The sequence below is a fragment of the Anser brachyrhynchus genome (genome assembly GCF_964034855.1).
Source record: "Anser brachyrhynchus genome assembly, chromosome: 3".
Classification (NCBI taxonomy): Eukaryota; Metazoa; Chordata; class Aves; order Anseriformes; family Anatidae; genus Anser; species Anser brachyrhynchus.
In genome coordinates, this window is record NC_137696.1 from 33,348,193 (window position 1) to 33,367,514 (window position 19,322).

Consider the following 19,322-nt stretch of genomic DNA (forward strand, 5'->3'; position numbering starts at 1 on the left):
GAAGAATTAATGCTGAGCCCTCAGAATGAGAGCAAAGTGGACTGCTAAAATTCAAGCTCTGAAAGATTTTTATTTTCTAATTCAAAATTTCTAATTTTCTAATGAATTTTAATGAATTTTCTAATTCAAATTCTAATTAAGATTTATAGCATCATTAAATGTTTTCATTTGTTCCTATGTCTGTTTGAGGGCTGTATGAAAACACTGTTCTGTACTGTCATAGAAGAAGAATGATAACCGGGTCAGTCCTTTTATATTAGCATTCAAGTGTCATTGCAAATTCAGCTGAGTATTTTTCTACTGAAATTATATCTATTTGAAAAAGATATTGGTAGGTCCAATAAGGTCTGATTTAAGTAAGACAAAAAGCATGGCAAGATAGTATTTATTCTACTTTATTTCTTTACATTTCGTTGCAGTTTGCAAGATGAATGTACATCGACGCTGTGAAACAAATGTGGCACCAAACTGTGGAGTGGATGCTAGAGGCATAGCTAAGGTTCTTGCAGATCTTGGAGTCACTCCAGATAAGATAACTAATAGTGGGCAGAGGAGGAAAAAGGTAATTTTGCTGTAAAAAAATGAGATTACTATGGCTGCATTCTAACTTCACAAGTCAGGACTCAATCCCACTCACACGACTTGCACAAGAGATTTATTTTTTTTAAGTCAGTACAGATTTAAGACTTTGGCTTTTGATTTATAACTGCAAATTATCTATTCTGAAATTCAGTACAAAATTTATTTTGACCTGCTGCAGTTTTGTAAACCTGGAGACTCTGGGAGTGTTTTTTCCCTTTTTAATTTTGAGGAGGGAGATTTGACAGAGAGATAATATCTGACAAAGCAGTTCATAAAAACATAAATGTGTCTCTGGCTTAGAATTGCCATTGGGTAATTGATTGGTTGAAGCACTAAACTACTTCATAATGTTGTTTGTAAGTGCTGATAAATGAGCAGTGTGGTGATTCCCATAAAGAGGAACTGTTTGTCACATATGTGATGGTTTCAGAGTTATCGTTACTATTACAAGAAAAACAAGGCTGTTCTTGGATAAAAAGCGTAGGTCACCCAAGAGCATCCAAAGTCAATGGAGATACCATGGATTTATAATATGTATCCTGGATCAGAATTTGGCCACACTTTCAATCTCAGTTTGCATGGCTGTGACAAAAGACCCTTTGTTCTCACTTGCAGGAATAGGCAAATTTTAGGCATAATTTCATAAAATATTGTAAAACATTTGGTTTCATTCATTTTCCCAGTTATAGCACATTTGTATCCCATATATACCATTTTAGAATGTTACAGAAACATAGCAAATTCAGAAATAAAGTAACTGATCTGTGACTCCTGGAAAAAGATGGTGTCATGTTACTACTGCATGAATGAGTTTGCAGTGCTTTCTGATACTTATGTAGTTATGTATTTACTGGGTGAATTTCTACACAGGTTCAAGTTGGTTATACAAAACTTTCCCTCTCACTGGGTATGATTATTACATTTATTTCATCAAAAGAACCTATTTACCTTTAAATTGATGATTCTTTCTCCGTTTATATTCTGAACTGTATTTGATGTGATGCCATCTATTGTATGTTTGAGGTTCTGTCAGTGTGAGTCAGTAGGGCTAGAGCATCTTAATTTTTTTTCATACTTCTACTTGTGCATTAATGTTGTTAAATTTCCTCTCGGCACCCTGCACTGGAGGATTCATAGCTGACTAGCCCTTTTGGAAATGTTTTTAGCTAATTGCAGGTGCCGAGACTCAACAACCGGTTCCTGGAAGCACATCATCGGAAGAAGATAGGTCAAAGTCAGCACCAACTTCTCCATGTGATCAAGGTTGAACTTTTTATTTCCTAACTAATACATATTGTGACTTAATGTCCTTCTTTATGAGAAATAAAAAAGCTGTCAGCCCCAACCTTTGTAGAACCAAATCAACCAGGTAGTTACAACCACAAAATGAAGCATCTACTGAGAAAGTTAGGAACTGTAAAAGCTTTTTTAAAAGGCTCTCATTTCCTTTAAATCTCTGAAATTAAGTGGCTTTCAAAGGTAAAATTATAAAGCAGTCATCTTAAAATATTTTTAAGTTTACCAGGCAAGTCCTTGCCTAACTAAGTTGGAAGGAGAGTGTGCTATTGTAAGAGTGATAACATTTTAAATAGTACAACTGAACTTGAGAGTGCTTTTATCTGTCTGGAAAGCCTCCATCTTTTAATAAGTTTCTGAGATAAAATTGCAATTCCACAGTGAATGTTTGTGATAATAAAAGCTTCCATCCGATTAGGGTATACTAGAGTTTCTGCATCTTCTCTAGAGGATCTGGAGACAAATATTGTAATTGTCACTGATATGACTTCAATTTCTTGAGCTGAACAGCCTGATTGAGAGAACATGTATGTCAGCAGCACTTTTAGAATCTTATCTGGCTGGAGTTTTTAAAAATTAGATGTCTGTGAAGGCATCTTCTGTATCATCATGTATGTAAACTGGTGAATGAAAAATCTTTACACCAAGGCAAAGGAAGATGGATACTTCTGTGTTACGTTCTTTGGAAATTATTTACAGTTGGGTAATTTCTCACCCTTAATTTGAGGAAAAACAGCTTCCAAAGCTCTATGGTATAAGTACTATAAGCCTGTGAGTCCAGAACTGATTTGAATTTCTCAACCTTTTGGTTTTACAGGCAACATTTTGTTAAATAATATTTTTGAAATATCTGATATTTTGGTTAAAATAAAAGCAAATAATTTGTCCAAATTCTCTTTTAAATTTCACTTTTTTATTTGTCCCTGAAAGTATTTGCTTCCAAGGCCATCAGGCGGAAGTACTATGTAAAAGTTTGAGGCAGACTCTGACATCCCTTAACCACCAGGATTCAGTGTGGTTTAAGATTTAGAAGCCTTGAGAGCCATTTAGCAAATCTACACAATTGCTATTTGAAGTGACACTAGCAAGTTGTCAAATACTTTATTGGCAGCTATCTGATAAGAGCTGGAGCTGAGTAAGTTTTTTCATTCATGTTGACTTCCATGGACTGGGACACCCAACTATCCTTTGAACTTTTGAAGAAATGACTAAAATACTTAAGCAGGAAGATGAGTAAGTGCTGCAGGAAGATAAGGGATTCAAAACAAAGTACTACTCTGTCATACAGGAACACCCAAAAATCACTAAAACAACTATTTGGCCACTAGTCTGACTTATCGTTGGAGTTTTGGATGCGTCATTCTCTTAGGTTCATTTCAAAAGGCCACCCTTCCTGCTACAGCAGGTTTTTGGCTGATTGCTGTAAGGTCCGAGAAGCAGTTTGCTAAATATGTATTCTTAGCCACAGAATGCTTTGCACAGTATTCAAGAATGATGAATGTCTGTGCCCCAAACTTACACGGACTGACACATTGTTTTTATGGTGTTTAGTTAAAACTTTCTCACATTTTCACAGAAATCAAAGAGCTGGAAAACAACATTAGGAAAGCATTATCATTTGACAACCGAGGAGAGGAACACAGGGCAACAGCTACAACGTCAGCAGACAACCAGCTTAACAAACCTGGGGAAAATGGTGAAAATGGGGAGGTCAAGCAAGCCCAGACCAAGCGAATAGGCCTTGAAGAGTTCAACTTCATCAAAGTATTAGGGAAAGGCAGCTTTGGCAAGGTAAGTAGCCTTCCTCCCCCTCTTCCCCTCCCAGTGTGCAGGCTATTTTTGACTGTGCTGTTTGGAAAATACTCATACTGATATTCAGAAAGTGCTTCCACCCTAGCAGTTTCCTTACATTCTTTACACATTGGGTAAAAGCCGCCTTTACTCTGGTGATCATGAGTATCAACCTGCTCGTCAACTGGAATTTTCTTTGCTCTAGCACACTACAGTAAAAGGTCAAGCCTTTTGAAATAAAATGTCACTGCTTCACTGTTTCAGGATATTGGTAATGAAGTAAAGACATACATACAGTTGCATATGTACTGTTCAACAAGCCAAATAGTTGTGGTCAAACTGGAAAATTCAGACAAGGAATAATACTGTGGAGTTCTGAGTTCATTCCCTCTCTCGGTAATATCCAGTTCAACCAGTTCAAATTTACTTATTTCACTGAACAATTTATGTGTCTTTGTTTTTCTTTGGTAGATTTGTTCAGTGCTGGAGGAAAAGGAACTCAAGCATTTCTAGTGCATTCATATGATGAGTGCGGGAGGGTTAAAAAGTTGCTGAAAATACTACGTATGCAGCCAAGACATAATTCACCAGATAGGTGAATTATCCTACAATAGGGAATTGAGGAGGGTAGAAAGGGAATTGCTCTATTTATGGTGCTTACAGATTTTCTCTTCACTATAGAATCTAAGAGGAGGACTAAAAAGTGAATCTGTTTCACAAGTGCACTCTTCCCTCCTGGCTATATGAGAACTGCAGATGCAAGGGGAGAGGGCTGAAGCGGTTCTTTTGAGTTTCCCTGTTTTCTGATCTGTCCTCTGAAGCCTACTCTATCTCCAAACTAGAACTGACCTTAAGAGAGTGTAGGACTTGAACCTTAAATAACAAGAGCAATTAAAATCAAGAATTCTGAAGTGGCCAGGATAGTAAGTGGGATTGTATGTCAGGTTCATCACGCACGAGTCTCCCTAACAAAAATGGGAGATAAAAGGAGGAAGTAAATTTATGTTCCTTCTTTTTTAGTTTTTGAGATGTCATTAAGATATGTAAATGAAGGGTTAAAAACTTCTTATCCTCTACACTCTTAACTAACAAACAAAATACACGTGATCTGTTTCAAATTTAAAGAATACCATATGTATCTTTCTCTAAAATTGCACTAATTTAATTTCATAAACATACAATTTCATCTAGGCAAATAGGTAATTGTCATTGCACCATTGCATTATTTTCAAATCTCTTTTTATTTTCAATGCATTCAAACTTCTATGCAGCCCTGCGTATGTTCGTGTACTATAATGTGTTTGTGTGCAAATAGATTTTTTGTTTGTTTTAGGTAATGTTAGCTGAACTAAAAGGAAAAGATGAAGTGTATGCAGTGAAAGTCTTGAAAAAAGATGTCATACTTCAAGATGATGACGTAGACTGCACAATGACAGAAAAGAGAATTCTGGCATTAGCACGGAAACATCCATACCTAACACAACTTTACTGCTGCTTCCAGACAAAGGTAAGCTACATGAACCTTTTACAGGTTTCTGCCCAAGGAACAGTGTTTGGTATTTCCAGAATAAAAGATAGCAACATAAAAACTACAGCAATATTGCAAAAACATTTCTGAGAAGATTTTTCCTTTTCAATAGTGCTGAATGGGAGAGTATTGGCTGCTGTTAAATAGCAGAAATACTATTACCTTGTAAGTACCAGGAGATGGCAGTAAATGAGTTAAAATAAATAAGTAAATAACTAAATCACAGAAAAAACTACTGAGGTGCCATTTTCTGTGTTTCTTGTGTACGCCAATAGGGTATATCATTTGTTGAATTAAGTACAGATGTTTTTAACATCCAGTTTTCAGAGTAAAAACTCGAAAATTGTCTTGTCACAAATAAGATTGTGGCAGAACACTTGTCTTTTCAATTTTCTTGTGCTATGTAGTACACAGTTAATATTCAGAAAACAAAGGCAATAGTATGCTGCTTATCAGGTAAGTCCTATAATGCTAATACTACCCATGTACTTGAGCAGCAGGGAGAAGGGAGGCCAGAAAGAACTGATAATGAGAGCCTTTTCTCATGGTGTGTTCACTGGAACAAATAATTTTTTTCTTATAGATTTCGTCTTTCTAGCACATGTTTTGGATTTGCTTAAGTGTAAGCAAATATTTGGATGGTGTGGCTGACTTGACTCTCTAGTATCTCTGAATCCTGTCAAAGTGCTTGAGACCCAGTGTGTTCACAGGCTATTTCTGTTTTTAATCCCTTATTTCTCATCATTCACCTGATCTGAGTTTTCTACCTGATTGTCCAGAGAGCTTTGTGTACAATAAATACAGAAGGTGAATCTGTCTTGCAGCTAGAATATCAATTGTATATAATTGAATTTACAGAGGAATCCTTTATTTTTGAAAAGCCTGATAAAATGTTCACTATTTCAGAGCACTAAGGCTTGAACTTTTGCCAATCTGAATAAATATACCATTTATTTCAACAGGATCAGTTTTTGACCTGTAGGGAATAAGTTTAGACTTCAATATATATGTATATATTAAATAATATACAAATCAATTTCCTTCGCTTACCAGTCATCATATAGACTCAACATTCTGGTATTTTTTCTTTTATTAAGATGTTACATTTGAGCAGTTAAGTCAATTTCATGGAAACAAAAGTTTGTCAGATTAAATGAATTATTCAATTTGCATCTTGAACAAAAATAAGCATTGCTAATCGTGTATATGAGCATATGCATGCACTTACATAAATACCTGCATATTGCCAGCCATTCTCATGGTATAATCAAAAATGCGTATGGCACAAATGAACGAGTGCAACAATTGTGTAGAATTACAGAAAAGCTGCAATTAGAATATCTCCAAGCAAAGTTGTCAGGAAAGATAAATAGGGCAGTGAGAAAGCCAGAGGAAAATGGCTCGTAGGATCAAGATTAAACTGTGTTCAAATATTCTTGTAACAAATACTTAATATGACTTAACAGTTCCTGATATATTGAAATTCCATTGGTGTTTTATATGCTTTGAAGTTAACACAGAAAACAGCCCAGGAATGTGTGTGTAACATTCTTCCACCTACAGATTGTCTATGGAAGGATGTTTCACTTACTGAGACTTTTATTTCACCTGAATATATCTATGAACATATAAATGTTTTAACATTATTTTAAACTGTACTACTGTCACTGAGCATGATGAAGGTTTTAGATTAAGAAAATAATAGAAAGATTTTACTAGGGTTGAAGGATAAACCGTGAAAAGAGGGGCATCCTTAGGACTAAAGCAGACCACACTCTGAAATGCAAATAAATGTATCACTTGCCTGATGTAAATCATGTAACATCAGTAAAGATGAGTTTTATATTAAAAAAATTATGCCAGAAGTTTCTCCTGCTACTCCTCTAGTTTCCTGGAGATTTCCTCCCATTTGTATTTCTCATCTGTTCTCCCCTTTTTTTGTCATGCTTTTTGTCTTCCTTCTCACTCTCCAAAGCCATTCATCGAAGGAAAATATTCAGAAATTCTTCTCGTCATCTTCTCTCTTCCCAGATCTTTTACCCAGTGAAATTGAGATGCTTCACTCTTGCAATGAATGTAACAAGACTATAGTTTGTGGTTTTGCTTGAACTCAGAGGAACTGATAGCTAGGTAGTTCATAGAATTACAAATCATAGTCCAGTGACTCTTATCAAACAACCGAAAGTACAGCTAGTGATACTCAATCAAATTAAAAGTCCACAGTTGAAAAATCAAAGGTTTGAACATGGCCTGTGAACAATTTGTAAAGAACTCTTTACAAAGAAGCAACAATCAAAATGTATTTAAAAGCAAAAATTAATGCATCTATTAAAGCTATAAATTATTTATGAATGACAACAAATGAAACTGTACCAAGTCAACTAGTCACTGAGCAATTTGCTTGGGTTCGGCGGAAAAACAGGTAGAAATACTTACTTGAACAACCGTGGTCTATGGTTAAAATAGCTTTATCTAGACAAAGGCTATTGTACAATAGAGTTTAAAATGTGTTTAACAGTAGTATCTAGTTACTTACACTGCAGTTGTATGCTGTACCATGGCTGCTGTGTTTTGCAGAACTGGTCCCTGAAGTGATCATGCTGGAATTAAATTTTACATTTCAAGTAGAGCTTATTTGTCATATACACCCTGATTTAATGGGGATGTTGACTCAGTATTCATTGCTAAAGCACTCAGAGGTTTGCTTCGTGTAATAACGTTACTTGCTTTGTTCCTCTTCCACAAAAATGTAAATGTATGAGTTCAACTTTATTTATTGCGGTATCTTCCTTTAGTAATAAGGTGAAGACACTGCAGAAAAGTTGCCTGTAATGCTTTGTACAGTAAGTGCGCTTTGGTATTATTATTTTTTCTTTCACAGAGCAGATTTTTCATTAGCAGCATTTACTAAATGTTGATGTTGTCATCACAGTAAATAAGAATTACCTTGGAATTCAGAAATCAAGCTGAATAATGGCTAGTAACAAGCATACCTTATACACTAGTGTGTTTTTTGCTTTACATATCTGAATTTACTTTTCTCAGTCCCATCCAGCTTCTTATTAATGCAGATGAAAATTCTGGAAATAACAAATATTGTGATCAAAACTGGTTTATATGCATCACTACTTTAAATACATTAATATTTTCACTGAAATCAGGATTAGTACCATAATCTTACTGTGGCTTCAATTCATCAAAATATTCCTCTTTAACTATAAGCATATACTTTCACTCAAATAATCTCAAAGCTATGCACATGTTAATATTTTCCAGAGAATTAAATATGCTTTTCAGAAATGGAGCCTTCAGTTGAAAGACTAATAAAGTTCTATAAATTTATTTATATAGATAAAGTTCAATTTCTGTCTCCTGTTCACTTAGCTCAGTAAGACGAGCTATATAGATCGGGGGAAATAACTTATCTTCTCACAATGGTCTTTGAATTAAATTTATAACTCATTATTTTATTTTAAAGGAATATTCTTGGGACTGATATTTTTCATTTTCCTTCTTAATCCAAAAGATAACTTTGATCAAACCAGTTTGCTTTAAGCCCATCAAATCGACATTATATATTTAAATTATATGTATTCAAATGTTGTACTTCAGGGATTGTGTTGTGGTCTTCTGCAGTGACCTGAAAGTCAAGAGCGCTGGGTTCTGTTCCAAACCTTGGGATAGTGTGCGTGAAGCTGATATACGATGTTTTGTCTGCAGTAGTTGAGGTATGAACTCAGTGACCAAGTCCTGCACATTAGAAGGAATGAAAGAATGTGAGATCTACTGGCACGACCTCAACTGATCCATGATTTTATGTGTAAGGAGCTTCCATATTTTAATGAAGCATATCTTACAAATCCGTATCACAGTTGGATAGTATTTTTCAATGCTCCTATAGTATGGCAGCATATCCTTTCTCTTTTGGTTAGAATATGGTCAATGCATCTATCAGTGTTTTCAGAGGCCTAATTTATAAACATAGATTTATAAATATTGCTTGTGGTCTGTCTGCTGGGACGTAAATGATGAATACTGCATTCTATATATGACTCTTGCAGAGTAAAACTTGCACAAAACTCAGCATACAGGGTATAACATTTTTGTAAGAACTGCCCATTGCTTATCATCATCTTTGATTTATTCAGGACTTTGTGTCTTTTACTGGAAAAAAGTCAGACATAGGGGTGGGAAAGGTTCAAGGATACTCTTGTTTGCATCCTTTTTTTCACTTATTCCTTTTACTTTCTCTTCTCCTGTATTCTGGCTCTCAGTGTTTTTAGTAAGGAGCATACTACCTGACAATAATGCTGACACTGCATCCATTTCCCCTCTCCAGTGTCCACTTCAACCTCATGTCATGCTTCACTGATCAGCTATGAAACACTGACAACATTAGGTTTGTTGTTAATGCTTCAGTCAGATGACTGGGAAAGGGATCTTAAGTATTTCTAGAGCTACTTTCTCTGAAAGTGTTCCTGTATTTAATGCTTGGTTCATAGCTGGAAGTTTCAGACCTGTGAAAATTAAAGACTTTTTTTTTAATGGAAAGTTGAGATTCTACAAAACATAGGTATACCTAGCTACACTTTATTCCTCATGTGCCCCTTTCAACATTCCTTTAGTACTTAAAATTTTCTAGACCTCCACCTTGTGAGATATATATACATATATGTACACACCCTATAATTTATAAGAAATTATCTTAATAAGTACTTTAGAAAGGAAATGTTTTTTGAAGTATTTAGGACAGTGGAAGATTTATTATGATAATTCACAGAATCACAGAATGTTGAGGTTGGAAGGGACCTCTGGAGATCATCTGGTCCAACCCCCCTGCCAAGTAGGGTCACAGCGCACATTGTACAGGATTGCATCCAGGCAAGTTTTGAATATCTCCAGAGAAGGAGAGTTCACAGCCTCACTGGGCAACCAGTTCTAGTGCTCTGTCACCCTTAGAGTAAAGTTTCCTCATATTCAGCCAGAACTTTCTGTGTTGCAGTTTGTGCCCATTGCCTCTTGTCCTGTTGCTGGTCACCACTGAAATGAGTCTGGCCCCATCCTCTCAACACCCTCCCTTCAGTATTTATATTTGTATATAAATACAAATATATTTGTATTATACACATTATACAAATATATATTTGTATATACAAATATAAATTTGTATATTTTTATATAGTATATATTTGTATACATTAATAAGATCCCCTCTCAGTGTTCTCTTCTCCAAATTCATTATAATAAATTCTCCAATTCATTATAAATTTAGAAGACTATAGTGCTACTGCTTTTAACATCTGCCATTTGCTTTTTTATCCAACTTCATGATATTAATTAACTCTGGGACTAGTGCTCACCTGTTCTATTCAGACTATCTTCAACGAAATTGCTTTGTGTACAGAGTACTACAGTGTACTGCAAGTACAAAGCAGCGTTCATAATGAAAGATAAAGAGTTGCATAACTAAGGACTCTTAGTCAACATTACAGCTATTTCTATTAGAGGCAACAGTTGAATAAAGGTTAGAATAAGTCAGAAAGGTTTCTACAGATAAATCGTTAGACTTATCCCACCCCTAAAACCATTTTCCCTGTACAACTGGCTGCATGTTAATTGCAGTCTGTCTATGCGTGGTGCATAGTTCCTGAGCAGACCTGCGAGACCATTTGCTTTTTTCCTGTGTTTCAGTGCTATAAGTTAGAGATTAGCTACCTGATGGTGGCCAAACTGAAAGACACCTACAAATAGGCTGTAATGAGCCTCTTACCACTATGTTGATCTCTTAACTGTTATGTTCTACCTAGTGGCTTACTGCTGCTTTATCCTGGATTGTGGGTACTGTGGTTCAAGTACTGTTCCTCTTTGTATGTTTGCAGGGTGTCTAGCACACTTTGAGTAGTGCTAGAATGCTGAAGTTTTTACAGCTAAGATTTAGGAGATTTTGTTTCAGTTTCAGAAGTTATGCTCTTACTTTCTGTTTTTGCCATATCTCTGAGCCTCTCTCTGAATCAGACCCCTCTTGGTTAAAAAAAAAAAAAAAAAAAAAAAGGATAATCAGTTAAAAGTTTCCAAAGAGGGTTTGGAAGTCCAGTAGTACATTATTATAGTGTGCAAGGATCAATATGGAAAAGTGGAATGTTGCAAACGGTATGAAATGAAGTTTAATTTTTAAAGTGACATGGGGGTTTTTTGTTTGTTTTTTGTTTGTTTGTTTTTGGTGGAAGAAAATGTAAAACATTAAAGGAAAGAGAATCATATGTTTATGATGTCCTTTAGTCATGCTTTCTAAATTAATTTGAGAAGAATCACTGTATTATTCAACCAAAACTGTCTTCGGTAATGTAAAAGCACGTCTTATTTCTCTTACATGTATTTGTACAGAAAAGTAAATGTCTTCTGTAGTAATAGCTCAGAGGGGTGTCATTTATGATATACAGTGCAAATTAATGTGACTGGCCACTGTAACATTCATCTGGGACTAATCAGAGTTTATAATCCATTTTATCTGGTATTCTTGTACTTTCGTTGCTAAGCAGCTAAAGCCATTATACAGATATTGCTCTATGGGTGTAATCAGTTTAGCACAAGTTTGCATTGCCTTTTATTACTGATTAGTGTCAAATTAGAACGTTTTAGGGCCCAATTCTGTTCATTATTATCCCTGCTTCACTGGATTTGTACATGTGTGACACAAAAGACTAAATTAGCCTCTGAATTTTTAGCTACTTCAATACCAAAACATTTTAATACAATCTAAATGTTTTTTTACAAAGATTTCTTAATGGAAACTGTCAACTATGGGAAAAATGTAGAATAAAATCATAGGCAAGTGTGTATATGTTATGGTACCTTTTTATATCCATTTATATTTATTTATATTCAAAATTCATTTGAATATTTTAATTGTATTATGCGTGTATATACACATAATATGCACAGTAATAGTGATCTTTTTATTCCCAACTAGTTTCTACAAACAGTCCACATCATAAAAAAAATTACAATGAATGGATATTCATTCTTTGGAGTATGTCATGAAGCACTAGAAGTTAGTGATATCTGGTGATGACTCATACCATCAAGAAGTCATATAAATACTTGAAATTTTGGCCTAATAAGGTTTTTGAAAAATTTGGGTACCGCACTTGTTAAATTTAGATTTCTGATTGACTGCCATACAGCACAAATTCATTGACCGCGATCAGTGTATTGTCTAAAAGTAGACAGTGTGGTCAAGAACAGTTGGAACGGTGAAGCTGATAATTAAATACTGTAATCATTGTCTCTCACACACACAGGCCCCTGTTTCCAGAATGATGACCCGCTTTTGGGAAACTTGCTATTATGCTGCTCAGTTATTGCTAGCTGTTCTTGAAGGATTATTAAAGCCTGGTTAGCTCACTGAAGAGTCATTGTTCACATTAGTCCTTTTAGTGTTAAACTTCAAGTCAGGCTATCAGTGCCGCCAGACTCGTCAAGGGCATGCAGGAGAAATTACTCCTCCAGCATAGCGAATGCATCAATCAGAAGAGTCTAAATGCTTCTCTTTCAGAGAGGAAAGACTTTTATTTTGTGATGTAGCACCCAAACTGAACGGGACTCTTTCACACCCTCTCAAAGCTAGGGCTTGTTCCTAGTTTGCATGTATAAAAGTGAGTGCTGCAGCTGCGGCTCCACGGGTTGCTTTGCTATAACCAACTGAGGCCTCAACAGCACTGGGAAGAGCCCCGATTCAGCATCTGTGGCAAGAATTCAGTGTAACTGCTGTCATATAATTGGTGAGGGCAAGCTGGAGTTTGTACTGATTTTACTTACCCTGGTCCTCATGCCTACATATTAGGGTTTTAGAGTTACAGCTGCCAGTAGTTAGCTGTGTTAGATATATCTTAGTGTAGCCAAGTGTAAAATTCAACTTCATGATTTTAATTCTGATGTGATCATGTGCAAACAGGAGGTTTTTAGGAAAACAGGGGGAGCTAAGGGCCTTTTTCAGTACTGTTTTCGTATCTCTCGGACAGAGTAGCTGAAACTACATACTGCACACTTTTCCTCATGAGAAAAACAATATTTCTTCAGTTGAGGCATGTTTGAGGGGAAGAGTTTTCAGAGTATCTACTGTAAGCTCTGCCAGTAACCTTCCTGGCAAGTCTGTCTGTCTTGTACACCGTGCTTTAGCAGAGATCAGAGGAACTGGGAATATTGTCATCCAAACAAGGCAAAGGTAGTAGCTGACTTTGAAAGGTGCTGGAAAATATCCATCACTTACTGGGTCTACAAAATCCTCATATAGGCGTTGTCTTATGGCTGTGTCAAGATCATACTAGTTGGTTCCTTATTTGATGTTCTTAGTCTAATAACTTTGGGGGGGATTGAGTACCTATCCTCATCCAGCAGGATAACTGAGCAGTGTTGCTGTAAATAAAATCCTGCAGGTTAAGGATGGATTGCGGCTTTTAGTTTAGTTTTGTCTTGGGAGAGAGGAGTGGGAAAGACAAGGGTAATCCGTGTTGTGGCAGTAGCCCTTGAAAGAAATTTGCCTGATGGGCATGTAGCACCATCTCTCACCCTGCAGCCATGTACTAGGACCCTCCGTTTTGCCCCTCCTCTTCACCTAGGTCTTGAGACCATCTTTAGACCTGATGCAGGATTCCTGACTCCCCTCCCCTATTTGTTCAGTAGAGAGACCTAAGTATATAACCTATGAGAACCTACTACTGGTCCTTTGTCTGGGCACCCTTTGGGCTTTTTCTTGTATTTTACAGCCATAAAACACTATCGACAATTTGTTTCTAATGGGCTCAATACAGCAATGAATTCATGATAATAAAAACCTATCTTGAGGTGTTGCTCCTACAAGTAAACACCTAGCTCATCCCAGAAGGAGAGTCAGGAAAAAGAAAACTATATAAAATTTCATTCTTCTTCAGCTTCTTTTCTAAATGGAGGAAATTATTCTCATTGAGATTCATTTGGGCACTTAAAGACAAGTTGTTTAGTTGCTTGTTCTGTAGTTTTGTTTTCTTTTGTTTTTTCTTGCAACAACAGTAGGCTTAGTAAATGATGATTGTACACAAGAGAATTTCACCATGGGAAAGAAGTGGAACTTACAAAACATTTTTTTGTGTGTGTCTATATTAAAGAATTCATTGCTTTTTTTAAACATGTACACAGAGTGAGAATTTTAATTTCAGACTTATCTCACATTTTAATATGTAGTTGTGGGCTAGACTGAATAGTCTTACTGTTGGCATGGGACATCTTTTGCACTATGCACCATATGCGAAGCAGGCCAGACTTGAGTGGGGTGTAATTTAAATTAGACTTCTAATCTATGCTTCTCAAAACAACGCCATAATCAAGCTTAGTTTTACGCTTTTTTTTTTTTAAGGAAATTGAGTGTCTGCCATTTTATGTCAGTTTTGGAACTGGGTGAGTACTTTTAGCAGCAGCACACAGACATGCACTTTTTTGATTGCAGAGGGGTTTGCTCTTGCTTAATTACAGTGGGCTAAGCGTAGTGGTGTTTAGCCTTGTGTTTATGTGTGGTGAAATGTGTAAAGGGTTTCTTTGTGTTCCCGGTAGGGTGGGTCCAAGGCCATTCTGTAAGCTCAGAAGTATTCAGTGCATTGTTTATCTCCTTTAAAAGATGACAAGGAAGTCGATCAGTAATGACAATTTAGCAGTTAAGAGAAATGACTCTCTGGAGAAGAGCAAGTTATGTGTCACTTGCGTGACTGTGGTTCCACAGTGTCTCTAAGCCAGGGCTGAACTACTGTATAAGGAACATATACAATTTCCACTAATAGTAAGAAACAGCACCTGTAAAACATGTGCATTAACATTTTCTGTTCTGTTGTCCTAATAAACTGATCAGTCATTAAAAAGTAATTGTTCAGGACTGAGGAAAGCTGATAATGCAGTGGTTCTACAAAGACTGCGTCCAAGCTCTGCGTGTGCTGATAACAGGGTAGTTCATGGGAATGTAAAGAGTGCTTAGCAATTGGGAGATCATGACAGTGAAAGTTAGAATGCTTAGATTCTGCTATTTCATCTTATACCAAATGGCTATGAACTACCGTGAAACACTTTCTTTTTCCGTTCTCCACTTTCTGTGTCTAAAAATGTGTACAGTCACCTTTAAATGTGTACAGTCATCTTTAAAAAGTCCCTCCCACTGCCAGTGAAGATCAGGTTTGAGACCACCTCGTGAACCTGAACATCTATAAGTCTATAGGGACTGATGACACGCATCCCAGTGTCCTGAGGGAGCTGACTGATGTCGTTGCCTAGCCATTCTCCATTGTATCTGAAAAGTCATGGCAGTCAGGTGGAGTCCCAGTGACTGGAAAAATGGCAACATCACTCCCATTTTTAAAAAGGGTAGAAAAGAAGACCCTGGCAACTACAAACTAGTAAGTCCAGAGAAGAACTTGGGGGTACTGGTGGATAAAAATTGGACATGAGCTGGCAGTGCAAGCTTGCAGCCCCAAAAGCCAATTGTATCCTGGTCTGTATCAAAAGTAGCATGGCCAGAATACCAAGGGAGATGATTCTCCCCCTGTACGCTACCCTTGTGAGACCCATCTGGAGTCTGCTTTCAGCTCTGGGGACCTAGTGCAAGAAGGACATGGACCTATTAGAACAGGTCCAGAGGGCCACGAGGATGACCAGAGGTCTGGAGCACCTCTCCTGTGAAGACAGGCTGAGGGAGCTGGGGTTGTTCAGCCTGGAGCAGAGAAGGCTCTGGGGAGACCTTATATTGCAGCCTTTCAATACCAAAAAGAGGGTTCATAAGAATGATAGAGAGAGACTTTTATAAGGGCATGTGATAGGACAAGGGGTAATGTTTTCCTACTGAAAAAGGGTAGATTTGGATTAGATATTCAGAAGAAATTCTTTACTTAGGGGGTGGTGAGGCACTGGCACAGGTTGCCCAGAGAAGCTGTGGATGCCCCATCCCTGGAGGTGTTCAAGGCCAGGCTGGATGGGGCTTTGGGCCATCTCCTCCCATGGGTGGGAGGTGTCCCTCCCTGCCCCATGGCAGGGTGGTTGGAACTGGATGGTCTTTAAGGTCCCTTCCAGCTCAAACCATTCTATGATAAACGGGAATGGAAAGAGGTAGAGAGTTGTGAATTTCATTTAATGTTCCTTTTCATAATAAATATGTTCTCATTATTACTTAAAGATGAATTATGTATATTGTGATCTCAGAATATATTCCACTATCATGTCTGTTATGTCAGAAGATTGGTATCAAATATTGTTTTAATGTATTTTTTCCAAAGCGAAATCCTCTACTTAATTTGCTCACGGTCTTTCTCTTCCTACACAGTGTAGCATAAATATTTTACTTTTTCTGCATCATGCCTACTAATCCATCTTTTCCTGCATCCCACAGCGTATTTAATAACTGTAAGTCTTTTTCCCATGCACAGAGACTCTTTTTATTTCTGGAAGTTTAGCTTTATTACAATCAGACATCTAAGTCCTCTAAGGATTAATGAGGTTTTGAAGGAAAGGTATGACTCTTAAAAAAATAATAATAATCCAATCACATCACTTTAAATAGTTTAAATAATAGCAGTAGTTTTACTAGAAAAAAAACTTTCTACTTTGAAAGGTAGTATATTACAAGGGCACTGAGTGTTCATGGAAGGCATTCTGAAGGTTAACTTACAAACTTAACTGCTTTAATTGTGGAATAGTATCAGCTAGTAGTAAGTCTGCATATTTCTGTAGGTTAATTTCTAAGTTGTGACCTAGAAAATCCACCCCATTTTACCCTTAGTACATCCAAGACAGACTTTGATATAATTCTTCCTTTTAGAGTATGCATACCTTGCCAAGAGCACAAGAAGGCAAATTGGTCTATTAGGTACTTAAATTTCTGTTCATCCAATTGAAGGATGAAGGGAATCCATTTTTAAGCTTCTATAAATAAGTTTTCTTAAAAAACTTCACGGAATCACACATGATAAATAATTTCAAATAGTCCAATTGATAAGTGGTCTCTTCAAAAATCTATGGCATTTCTTAGTTTCTGTTTTCAGAAACCCACTATTAAAATAATCACACAAAATTCTGCCCCTTAAAACTGCATCCTGAATTGTAGAAAAATCTATGTCTTGAAGTTAAGAGGTGCTGTTTCTTCTGTGCTGCTTTACTCATTTCAGATGATGGCTAAAATGATGGCAGAATTTCCTGTTATCTGATTAATTCACACTTGTGAATTACCAGGGTGTACAGGTCTGTGAAGCATATGCTTTGCCAAAAATTAAACATGTTCTGGAAACAGGAAAGTATGGAAAATAAAGTAGACACAATTAATGCTTTTAAAGGTCACTGTTGCATTTACAGAACTACAGACAGTGAAGAGAGGTGTACGAATAATGACTTTCAATAGGTATTGGAAAAGCCTGGCTCAGGTAACTCATGTTTATCATATAGAACAACAACGAAAAAATCAGTGTGTGATGCTTACACAGATCAGTGGATAGTTATAAAGAGCTTCATTTTCAGGAAGGATTATGAAAATGTATTGAGCAGAGAATGTTATATGTTGACTAAGGTGTTCACATGTATTTATCAGTTTTCATTAATTCTGTGTGCTCATGTAATTTTTCTCTTTAAATGTGAATTTTTAACCTCTTGCTAGATTTTTCATCCGCTTTTGGAAAGCTAATTTGTACAGAAGGCCACACAAAAGGCAATATCAGGCTCTGATCTTGTGAAGGACTGAATAAAACATAGTAATGTAAGAACAGCCAAAGGCTCATTTGGCCAGTATCCTGTCTCTAGCAATACCAAAGATGATGTCCAGGAAGAAAGTAGGCACAGGGTAAAGCATATCATGACGTTTTTTGAGAATACTATCTCAGTACCAGGAGATACACTTTCATGAGCTAAAGAGGGTGTTCTTGCAGGTAATGAGATGCCATCTTTGTATGTAATATGGTTTGTGGGAAGTGTTAAAATAGAAAACCTATATAGAATAGTGAAAAAAATATATATATAAATGTAAATGTTGGAGAGCACTGTGTTTTGTTCTCTACTTTGTGGTGGGAAAGTCCTCTTATTACCACAGCTGCCAACAGATGATCCTATAGTGCAGAGTGAATATTTATGTAATTTCTTCATAACAATATGTCTGAAAGTACTGTTTAAGGCGTTAAAATTCTCCAAACTGTTGTAGCTGCGTTATTTCTCCGTATTCTTTTACAATAGTGAAATACTGTATCTGACCACCTTACTAGCAACTAAACATACTGAGGTTTCTCAGAGAAAGCCAGGATTCCCAACAAATGGATTGATATGCTTTCCATAATGAATTTTCATGCATACAGTAGATACCAAAAATATTGTAAGCTATAATACAGGTAAATGAGACGTAATGAACCTGATAGAACAGTCCTAAAGTTATATTTTCCAGCACTGAGAGCTAAGGCACTGTAAGAAAGAGATAAATGCTACAGTGTCTTGTGGGTTCCCATCAAGAACATAGGCAGCAAAACACAGGTGGCAATGTCATGCAAGAACCAAAAGGCATCATGCATATAATGCATTAGACTTAACTAAGAAGCATTCCAAAGAGTGATGACATCCTCTTCTACATTTTCAGTATGCAGTGTTCTTTTGTTTGAGGTAGAAATGAAGTAAAGGTGTGGGGTTTTTTTTGGCTTTTGGTGTTTGGTTTCAGCTTATTTCAGTGACTGTTGAACACTTTTATCTGAGCATTTCTTAACATAAAATTTGGTTGTTGACAACTCTTTCATAAATAATAGTAGCTTTGTTGGATACATTGATGAGTAAAACCTGTAGATTCATTTGTGGACCCATACAGTAGGAGGACATGTTCTAAAAAAGCTGTTAATTAGCTTCTTTGGACATCCAAGAAATCTCACATGTATTTTTAAACAGTTGAAGAGCAAGAATGAAACAAGGTTTGGGCAGAAAAAGGGTCTTTGCTCAGGGGTTTAAAATTCTGTATACCCCGTGGTGTATTTAATTCCTGGTTCTCTTCAGTTGCATTCAGATGTGAGAAACTTGGTGGTCATATTACTGAGTTTCCATTCCTATAGGCTTGTGCCACATGCTTACTTTATGCATTGTATATACAAACATG

At 36.5% G+C, this 19,322-nt stretch overlaps 1 protein-coding gene across 5 annotated transcripts in view; it reads left to right on the forward strand.

Moving 5' to 3' along the window:
* PRKCE (protein kinase C epsilon) overlaps positions 1 to 19,322 on the forward strand; it is a 301,037-nt gene that overhangs the window by 193,079 nt on the left and 88,636 nt on the right. For all 5 annotated transcript variants that reach the window (XM_080588243.1, XM_080588242.1, XM_080588241.1 and 2 more), the window contains exons 7-10: positions 420 to 562; positions 1,749 to 1,845; positions 3,455 to 3,669; positions 5,003 to 5,176. In XM_080588243.1, the coding sequence (XP_080444369.1) occupies positions 420 to 562; positions 1,749 to 1,845; positions 3,455 to 3,669; positions 5,003 to 5,176 (629 nt within the window). The remainder of the gene's footprint in view (positions 1 to 419; positions 563 to 1,748; positions 1,846 to 3,454; positions 3,670 to 5,002; positions 5,177 to 19,322) is intronic.